We start from the raw sequence: 9,559 nt of genomic DNA, 5'->3' as shown, positions 1-9,559 counted from the left end.
AATTTTTCCCCCTGTAAAAACGCGCCGGTCTTCCCTGCTCAAAACCCCCCCGTTCTTCCATTTCTCTTCCCCCCCCCCCCCCCCCCCCCCCCCCGCCCCTTTTGATGGACGTTTCTTCAACTCGCTCATGTAACTCCGTATTTGGCCTTCATATATTTATATTTAATAATTGATAATTTATAAATATATCCTGACCTATATACTTGGCTTGCTCTGCCGTTTTCCCCGCCGGGGAACAAAAACGACCTCAAAACCTCATTGGATGACCACCCATTTGAATCATGTCCTTAGAACACCGTGGTCGCGACAGCGAAGATGTCCCCTTTCTCGACGCCAATGAGACTTCGACTCCCCATCGCACCGAATTCGATGTTGAATCCGACACCGACAGCAACGAGTTCGACAAACCCCCTCGCGATGAGCCCAACGCGATCGATCCGAACCTGCGCATGCGCCTGATGGTCACCCTCTTCACCATGATCTTGGCCGTGGAGGTCGGCCTAGTGATGGCCCACGGCCCCGTTACTCGCATCTACGAATCCATTGTCTGTCGCGAGTACTATGCGCAATACGACCCCACGCAGATCGCCTCCAATGGCCAGGTGGATGAGGAGCTGTGCAAGGTCAAGGACGTGCAGTCCGAACTAGCCGCCGTGAAGGGATACATGGAGTTTTTCGACGGGATTTTGAGTATGTTCGATCCGCGAGCTGACACAGTTCATGATTATAATTGTGTATCTGCATCGGCATTGCGTTCCCTTCCGTTGACGGATCCCGTCGTGGAGTGATTCCGGTGGCTGTTGAACTGGTGTTTACCCTGTTTTAGGTATCTTTTTAGCAATCCCTTACGGTCTGCTGGCGGATCGACGCGGTCGTAAACCGACCCTCTGTCTCAGCATTCCCGGGTTTGCGCTCAACTGTGTCATCCAGTTCGTGGTGATGTGGTACTCCGATATCTTCCCGCTGCGCACGGTCTGGCTATCTTGTCTGACCTGGCTGTTCGGGGGAGGCCCGGTCGTCGCGTTTGCGATCATCTGGACGATGATGTCGGACGTGACGACCGAAGACGAGAGGTAAGTGTCTCTCTGCCCTCTGTATTAAGCACATCTAACCGGTCAGGGCGGCCATGTTCTTCAAATTCGGCGTCGCCAGCATGGGCGCCGACTTCGCGTCCAACGCTGCCAGCTCGTGGCTCATGGCCATGGACCCTTGGCTACCATTGATCCTCGGCTGGGGCGTCACCATCATCGGTGTCTTCTGCGCCCTCTCTTTACCAGAAACGATGCACGCTCGCCCGTCGAACAGGGACTCCGCCAGCGTGGAGCTCTCGCGGCTCTCCACCGGCGACGTCAAGCGTTCGCTCAGCAAGGAACACGATCGTCCAGAGATCATCATCACCGACGAAGACGACAACGACGTCTCGGACCCTCTCTTCGCCCACTCCCGGTCCTCCTCAACCACCACCACCACCGCCAACGTGCAGAAACCACCCCTTACCAGGCGCATCTACATCTACATCCGCAACTATATCGCGCCCTACACCTTCATCTTCCGCTACCGCCAAACCCTCCTCCTCCTCAGCACCTTTCTCGTCTACCGCCTCAGCCGAGGCTCCTCATGGTTCCTGATCCAATACATCTCGACACGATATAACTGGACGCTCTCGCAATCCAACTTCCTGATCGCCTTCAAACCCGCCCTCACAATCCCCCTCTTCCTAATCATCCTCCCCGCCATCTCCCGTCATCTCCTCTCGCACCTCCCCCAGATCAAAAAAGACCTCACCCTTGCGCGCCTCAGCATCATCTGCCTCGCCCTCGGAACCCTCGGAATTGGCCTCTCGCCCACAATCGCCGTCCTAATCCCCAGTCTCCTCGTGCAGACATGCGGATCGGCATTCGTATATCTCGCGCGCTCAGTAATCACAACACTCGTGCGACGCGAGGAAACAGCGCGCCTATTCACGATCATCGAAGTGCTCCAGTCCGTCGGGAACATCGTGGCCAGTTTGTTGATCACGGGCGTGTTTCAGATCGGGCTGCAACTCGGGGGGATGTGGACTGGGTTGGCATGGATGATGACTAGTGTGGCGTTTATGGGGGTTGGGGTGGCGATTTGGATGTTTCGGTTGCCTGGGGAGAAGGGGGGTGGTGATGAGGAGGGGGTGGGGAGAGAGGTTTGAATTGTTTGTTGTGTGTAGTTGTTGAGTGGTTTGTGGTGTTGTATATATAGGTTATTTTTTTTCTCATGGAGGGTTGTAAGTATAGGAGTTTAGGTTGTGCATTTAGATTGTTAATGTTAGATTTTGTAGTATAGTATATTCATAGATGGCATACAAATAAGAGTAGTTTACCAGATCTTAAGTATAAGGCAGACTGATTGACTAACTCTCGCCAACCTAGCACTTCCCTGCTCTAGGGTACTCCTGAAATCATCAAAACTATCCTTCAAAAACCCCAAACATACCCACCATAATAATAAGTAGATAACAATCAAACGTAACCCAAAACATCCCCCAACCCGGTACTCTAAGGATTCATCCCTTCAGTCCACCCAACTTGAGATGAACTCTCTCGAGCGGCCCAAAATCCGAGATCCAAACCTCTCCAGACGAAGACGCCGCGAAGGTAGACACAGACGCAGAGGGAGAGGCAGCGGCAGACGACGGAGCAGAGGAAGAGAAACTCCAACGGCTTTGCTCTCTCTCCACATCAGGCTCTTTTCTGGGGATTGAATACGGACAATCATGGTGTTCAGAATCGGAGTCGAAGTCCCGGTTGAGATCGAAACCTATGTCATCGTCGGCGACGGGCTCATGGATTTGAATAGTATCAAGGTCGGGGGATAGGTCGTAATTGGTATTCTGATGTTGGCGTCTATCTAGACCATCCGGGGAAGAAAAGGAAGAGAATGAAAGCCGACTGATCATGAACAGAACGATGGAGATCAGGATGATAACGATACTTGTAGTTTTGGTGGAGAAGTAGGCGGATCGGGATCGTGATTGGTTGGCGGTGGGAGGTATGGGGGTGAATTTCGTGAGGGAGGACATTCTTAATTTAATGCTTTGCTTGTTAGAGGAGCTATTGATATTTTGATTCGAGATTCAGGAAGTTGTTTATCCTTTTGTTTGGATCTGGAATTCCTGATAGAGAGAGAGTCTCTACGCTCTTATACAGTACCGTCTGCGGGCTAATAGAGGCGAATGTATGACTCGCATACGGGTTAAGGCTGGTAAGGACAGATTTCAGACACTTGGTTTATGTGTTGTCATCTATCTGGACACTTCTACCAATTTCATCATCTCTCGATCACTGGTCAAGATTCCACAGATAATGTTTCCATGACTCAATGTCGATCTTTCCGTGGCTTGTGACTCACGGTCCGATCAGGACAAGTATACATGTTCCTACGAACCAGCCATAGAAGACAACCACCCACCCAACTATGTAGTATACCACAAGAAATAAAAAACGACTATGCAATTTCTGCCGCAACCAACAAAAAATACGGCCTATGCCTCTCCTCCCTCCACTCTGGATGATCCCTAACGTCCTCCAGACTTGGCACCCAATCCTTCAACGCCGTCAACACGAACCCGTTCTCCAGCAACAACGAAACATACGTCTCGACAGTCCGATGGTATTTCCTCACTCCCGCTGTACCCAGCCAACTCGTTAGACGGAGCCCTTCCTCGCTGTAGTTATTGAGTGGCCAAATCTTGCGTTCCGTGTGGGTTTCATCACCAACGACGGCCCAGTCCGGAGGAGGCGAGATCGGAGCCGTGCAGATAGGATGTTCGATTGAGAAGACGAGTTTTCCTTTCCTCTTTGTCGTAGGCGTGGTGAATTCAGACAACGAGGAATCAGAAGAAGAAGTGTGCGAAGAACCGACCAGACAAGATCGAATCTCTCTCAAGAGCCTACCTAAATCTTCAATATAGTGAAAGACAAGCGAGCTGTAGACTAAATCATATTCTCCTCTTTCGTGATCGCTCGGGGCAAACGTTTCCACATCTTGAATCTGATAATCGATCACTCCGTGAGATGCATCTAGCTCTTTCGCCCGCTGAATCATCTTCTCAGAGAGATCAATCGCCCTGACGTGCATGGCACCGTGGTCTCTCGCCCACCGCGCAAACCATCCGTATCCGCATCCAATATCTAGTATACGCCGAGCTTGCATGCCAGAGGACGGGCCCGTGATCATATCTCGCAGGACAGGCCATTCTGGGGCGCCAGCGAGGCCGTGTTCAGAGCGTGGCAAGGTACTGTATGCGGCGAAGAAGGAGTGATCGTCGTAAATATTTTGCGCTGGGTTTGCAGTTGTAATTGAGGGTGAGGACGAGGACATTTTTTTAGGAATCAAGGAAGGAATTTGCGGTTTATGGATGTGGGTTTGGAAGCCGTGTTGGAACTTATGCCACGAGTTAATGAAAAATACGAGATGTAGGCTATTCCGTATGCGGTGCCCGACTTGGTACATGGCGGGATGATATCCTTCTACTGGAAGTTACGCAACTGCTTGATTTATCACTGACGGGCCAGCAGTAGAAGGAGACGGTGTCTCTTGTTTCTCTGATTTATCCTGAAATTTTAAAATTTGCTCTCTTTCTTTCTCCTCAATTTCCCACATTCTCAATGCCCTACAGAGTGTACTTGCTCCCTGAGAAACACGGAACCAGACAATTGGGCAAATCTCTCGCAATAAGACACTTGAACCGCCAGCCCGTGCAATGGCCTGCCAGCAGCACCTTTGGCTCCAGCTTTTTCAAGTCATTTATCGTAGCATTTAGTTTGGCATCGTCAGCATCTGCCAGGTGGTACCCACCCACAACGCAGTATAAAGGGCTGCCATTGCCGAGCTTGACTGCATCCTGACAAGTATTCACTACCTACTCCGGCATGAACACAACCCGTAAGCACGACCAAACCCTTGCCTGTATTATGTCAACAATCCTAGTCCAGCGAGTCACGGGGCAGTGTATTAAGCACACTCGAGGGACTGTGACATACCTTTCAGATTGCACATCACATATCGTTCTTCCATTATGAGTGTGTCTTCCTCCCACTGTTTGGCGACTTCATTGAAACGTATTCCTCCTTGGATACCATCCTCGTAACTGGTTTTATGCGGAATTTCTCCCGAGGCGAGGAAGAAATCATCCAAAACCGTATGCGGCTGGTCGCTTTTAAGGAAGGCTCCCCCCCGAAGCCTCCAGCTCTTCAAAAGATGGATCTGCTTCAAGACAGATGGGGCGATCGGCCTGCACACCTCGATAAACAGGACGGCCTGGGTGAACGTCCACGACGACACCCTTTCCTCGACAAGAGCTCTTGTTTATAAGTTCAATAGCCTTCGTCAGGCCACCTGTATTTTCCCAGATGAAAATCGTACACAAATAAGCAGTGGTTCATATAGTGATGTCAAGATATCCTCAGCACCTGCAGTTCTCGACACAGATCCCGGGTCATGGTCGTATTAGTATCGTCTACCATACTTGCACACAGCGTAACTTGTCTAGCATCCACGGGGAAAAGCTTTATAGAATGGGATTAGATTTAAAAGAAGTCTCGGATGTTTTATTGCGAATCGAAAAGTTTGAAGGAAACTCCAATCACAATCTGATTACGAACCCCGACACGTAACCTTTAGTTAATTAAACAATTATACACGAAATATTCCGGTTACTCATAATTTCAATGAAATTTCTGCGGCTATTTGAAGATGAGTTTAATCTATAAGTATCCCCTTCTATTCTTCTCCTCTATTTGTCCCTCCCACTCATCATCAAATCTCTTGTGAAGTCTGTCATCATGGATCGCTCATCTCAGCGCACAACAGGAAACTTTGATGCACGAGACGAGGACCTAGAACGCTATGTGAAGCGCAAAAACCGGCTTTTGCGCAATGCGCACGACGCGCTCGCCCAGTATTATACCAAAGAGCGGCCGGACCTATTTCGTATCGAACGTCTCTCCGGAGAGGAAGTCCCGATCGAGCAATATTTTATCGACTTGCCTCTGATCGACACGAAGTGGAATTCTGGTGGCCGAGGAGAGCACAGATTCTCAGACGAGGACCCCTTCAAGGTCGATGACCCACGCTCCTCAAACCTAGTGATATCTGTCGAAGATCTGACGAAGCCTCGCGTTCTGCCATCGAGTACTTGGGCAATGCCTAAGCGTGTCCTGATCCGTGGGCATGCGGGCGTGGGGAAAACTACCCTGTGCAGGAAGATCCTCCATTTGTTCTTCTATGGTAAGCCTTGGCAAGAGGCGTGCTTTTCCAGACTTGTTTGGTTTTCTTTGGAGAAGGCAAAGCAGTTCAGGGGGCCTATGCAGTTTCTGGCGCATGAATTCGCCGGCGATAAGGCGAAATTTGAGTCGATTAAATATGTGCTCACTGAAAACACCCTTCATGGAACCCTGGTGGTGTTTGATGGGCTTGAGCATATTGTCGATCATCTTGACCACTGGCAGTGGTTTATTAATCATCAGACGTACGTTATCGTCACCTCTCAGCCCCATGCATTTCTTCCATCGCAATTGAACAGGTTTGATGTCGAGTTTCAGGTGGTAGGATTCCGCGACGAACAGGTTGCGTTCTACATCCAAAAAATGGTTCCGCACAGCATGAAGAGATCTCGGATTATGGACTTTAATGCAAAACACCCGATCATCAAGGAAGTGCTTCACATTCCCGTTCTACTGGATATTATTTGCTCTTTTTGGGACAGACGCGGGGCAGAAGAGACTCTACCGACGATGACTGCTCTGTACGAAGAAATGGAAATGAATTTGTGGCAGAGGGATCTGGTTCGCCTGCGCAGAATGACCCGATATATGGAGTCCGTGCATCGCGATCCTAAACATCAGATCTATGGAGTGTTACGCCACGAGATTGATTTTCTGAGATCAATCGCTTTCTTCGGGACATACAATGATATCACGGAATTTGTACCCGACAACCGGTTCAAGTTTCAGTATCAGAGCTTGAATATAAGGGATGCGAGGTTGAATGCGATGTCTCTTTTATGTAGCGCGGATTCTGTCCGTAGCCAGGATGATCGTGATCATGGTCGCTGGGAACGGGACTACTACTTTCTTCATCCTTCTTTTCAGCACTACTTTGCGGCGCAGTGTGTCGTGGAGTCCTGGAAGATAGGTAAAGCGATTAAAAGCTTTGATCTGGAATCAACGCAGATCACCGTTCAACCAGAAGAGCTTTTCAGGAAAGAAAGATCTAACGTGCGGTATGATCTTATGTGGCAATTTGTCAAGGGGATGTTGGAAGGCCAGCAAGATAAACATTCGGACCGATTTTGGAAGCTGGTCCAAGAGAAGCCGTGTGGAGGGGCTAGGAAACGCTGATTGCCGAGTCGTTAGGCGTTCTTTGGATTCGATCACGGAACGTTTTTTCAAACCCCGATAGCGAGAGAGGGGGCGAGGTCAGGATATCCCGACATTTAGCCCGGTTCAATCACTTGCTCTTGACGCTGTATGATGCCCGACGGGTCGTTCAGGACTGTGACTCCCTTACACCACCATTGCTCGGGGTTTCAATCAATCTTACTAGGATCTCGAGAGTCTGAAGACATTTAAATCTTTATTTCTCTTGTTTTGATTTCTTTTAATGAACCTCTGAGAAACCCAAGAGACCCATAGCTCAATCAGTAGACTAAAAATGAGAACAAACGACTTAAGTGACATGTTTTACGACAAAATGTCTCGATCGAGGTACGTAAATGGCAGACCGAAGCCCAAAGCCGCTCCAGTGTGGGGCTTGCTGACCCCCGGACGCTTTCACTATATACTCCTCGTATTCTTTGATGTTATTCACTCCCTTGGGCATCTGACCCCCCTGGGTTAGGGCTGTCCTGAACGATGATGTAATGTCTGATGCCTCAGGCACCTATCTGGGCAGCTCCCAGAACGGCTAGCGCGAGGTGTCGACGGGACATGTGAAAGGCGTCCAGAATCCTCGTCCGTCGAGACTTTTGCATCTCCGATAAGCAATCCCATTCCTAATCCCTCCCATCGTCTGACAGCCTGTGATCGTCCCACTCGGTCTCTCTTCTACTCTCTGAACTGGACCGTATTTCGGAGACATGCCCACCTGGCAAGTTCGGTAATCCTCAACTCCCACAACCAGCTTTCACAGCATGGAAAGGTTTACTCAGTTTCGCGATCGAGGTTCGCTCTATCTTCGCCTAGTGACCCTGGTTCAGACTAACGCGCTTCCTAATGATGCAGGGTCGGGTATCGCCCCTTTTCTCCCCGTTCCCTCTGAACCGCTCGGTTTCCAGCTACCGTTCCGCATCTTTCTTTTCTTCCTCCGCCTCCCGTTCTTCATCTTCGTCTGTTTGAGCTATTTCCTCGTCCTACAATGGCTTCCGATCGGCTCCCTAGGGAAGAAGGCATCCCTGTGGTGCATTCTCGGCGTCCCCAGTATCTGGTGGATTGATTTGCAGGTGGACGGTGTGCGCAAAGGGTACGAACCAGGACCCTCAGCCTACCGTGGAGAAACGCTCATATGCTGAACTACGAACCCTGAATTTCTAGATCCCTTTCAAAGCAACACCAAGCGCGTCTGCCAGGTGGCGGATCTGTCATCGCCTCCTCGTTCACCTCGCCCATCGACGCCGTCTATCTGGCCGCGATCTTCGACCCCATCTTCACCGCCTCGTACCCCAACTCCCGCCAGGTCGAACACATCTCTCTCCTGCAGGCGATCCTGCGCGCATTCACTGCTCCGCGACCGACTCCTCCCCCGGGCACGCAGCTTGTCGATATCGCAACCCTCGTGCAAAAATACCCCAGCCGACCGATCGTCACTTTCCCCGAGTGCACGACGACCAATGGCCGGGGGATCCTACCCGTCAGTCTGGGGCTGTTGAGCGCCCCGCCCCCCACTAAGATCTTCCCGGTCAGTTTGCGATACACCCCCGTGGATGTGGTGACACCTGTTCCGGGATGTTATCTCAGTTTCCTGTGGAATCTCCTAAGCAAGCCAACGCATTGCATTCGAGTTCGGATCGCGGAAGAGGTCAAGGTTAACGGGGACTCCGCCTCGGCTTCGGGGCGCAAATCGACCTACGACGCCAACTACCTGGACACTCTAGACCAGAAGGATGGCGGATCCGAGGAAGCCGGGATCACCGGCAGCGAGCAGGCGTTGCTGGATCACGTCGCCGACTCGATGGCTCGTCTGGGACGCGTCAAGCGCGTTGGACTGGGTGTGCACGAGAAGAAAGATTTCGTGCGGATGTGGACGAAAAATCGACGGATATGGTGATGGGGAGTCGGTTTTGTATAGTTGAGGGATACAATTTGTTCGAGTAGATTCAGTTATTGGGGTTATATCTTCGAATCCGACATGTCGTGCCTGTTTCTATTTGGGAAATAGAGCGTGTTTTGCTTTCTGCTTGGATGATTTTCTGCGGGATACCTCTTTTCTTATGATTCAATCTTGCTTTTCGTCGTATCTTCTTGGACATTTATTAATGAATCTATGGACCCCAGCCCAATACAATTTGGTACACCGTTAATGAATATTT

The 9,559-nt window shown here is 50.4% G+C and overlaps 5 protein-coding genes across 5 annotated transcripts; 3 read left to right on the top strand and 2 right to left on the bottom strand.

Moving 5' to 3' along the window:
* Positions 1 to 281: 281 nt before the first annotated feature.
* KD926_000310 (putative MFS transporter) lies at positions 282 to 2,182 on the top strand (the record flags this gene model as incomplete). Its single annotated transcript, XM_053104253.1, has 3 exons — positions 282 to 690; positions 827 to 1,073; positions 1,120 to 2,182. The coding sequence occupies 3 exons, from the start codon at positions 282 to 284 to the stop codon at positions 2,180 to 2,182; spliced, it is 1,719 nt and encodes a 572-aa protein (XP_052952496.1).
* Positions 2,183 to 2,536: 354 nt separating this feature from the next.
* KD926_000309 (uncharacterized protein) lies at positions 2,537 to 3,052 on the bottom strand (the record flags this gene model as incomplete). Its single annotated transcript, XM_053104252.1, has 1 exon — positions 2,537 to 3,052. One exon carries the CDS (start codon positions 3,050 to 3,052, stop codon positions 2,537 to 2,539), a length of 516 nt encoding a protein of 171 aa, XP_052952495.1.
* Positions 3,053 to 3,477: 425 nt separating this feature from the next.
* KD926_000308 (class I SAM-dependent methyltransferase) lies at positions 3,478 to 4,353 on the bottom strand (the record flags this gene model as incomplete). The annotated part of the gene is made up of 1 exon (XM_053104251.1): positions 3,478 to 4,353. One exon carries the CDS (start codon positions 4,351 to 4,353, stop codon positions 3,478 to 3,480), a length of 876 nt encoding a protein of 291 aa, XP_052952494.1.
* Positions 4,354 to 5,816: 1,463 nt separating this feature from the next.
* KD926_000307 (NACHT domain-containing protein) lies at positions 5,817 to 7,373 on the top strand (the record flags this gene model as incomplete). Its single annotated transcript, XM_053104250.1, has 1 exon — positions 5,817 to 7,373. One exon carries the CDS (start codon positions 5,817 to 5,819, stop codon positions 7,371 to 7,373), a length of 1,557 nt encoding a protein of 518 aa, XP_052952493.1.
* Positions 7,374 to 8,164: 791 nt separating this feature from the next.
* On the top strand, positions 8,165 to 9,297 carry KD926_000306 (lysophosphatidic acid acyltransferase LOA1; the record flags this gene model as incomplete). Its single annotated transcript, XM_053104249.1, has 3 exons — positions 8,165 to 8,195; positions 8,256 to 8,493; positions 8,565 to 9,297. 3 exons carry the CDS (start codon positions 8,165 to 8,167, stop codon positions 9,295 to 9,297), a joined length of 1,002 nt encoding a protein of 333 aa, XP_052952492.1.
* Between the last annotated feature and the right edge of the window lie 262 nt (positions 9,298 to 9,559).

Source organism: Aspergillus affinis, assembly GCF_023601865.1.
Source record: "Aspergillus affinis strain CMG 70 chromosome Unknown NODE_107_length_126409_cov_88_547494, whole genome shotgun sequence".
Classification (NCBI taxonomy): Eukaryota; Fungi; Ascomycota; class Eurotiomycetes; order Eurotiales; family Aspergillaceae; genus Aspergillus; species Aspergillus affinis.
The sequence above is the reverse complement of the archived record's forward strand: the minus strand, read 5'-3'. Positions and strand labels throughout refer to the sequence as shown.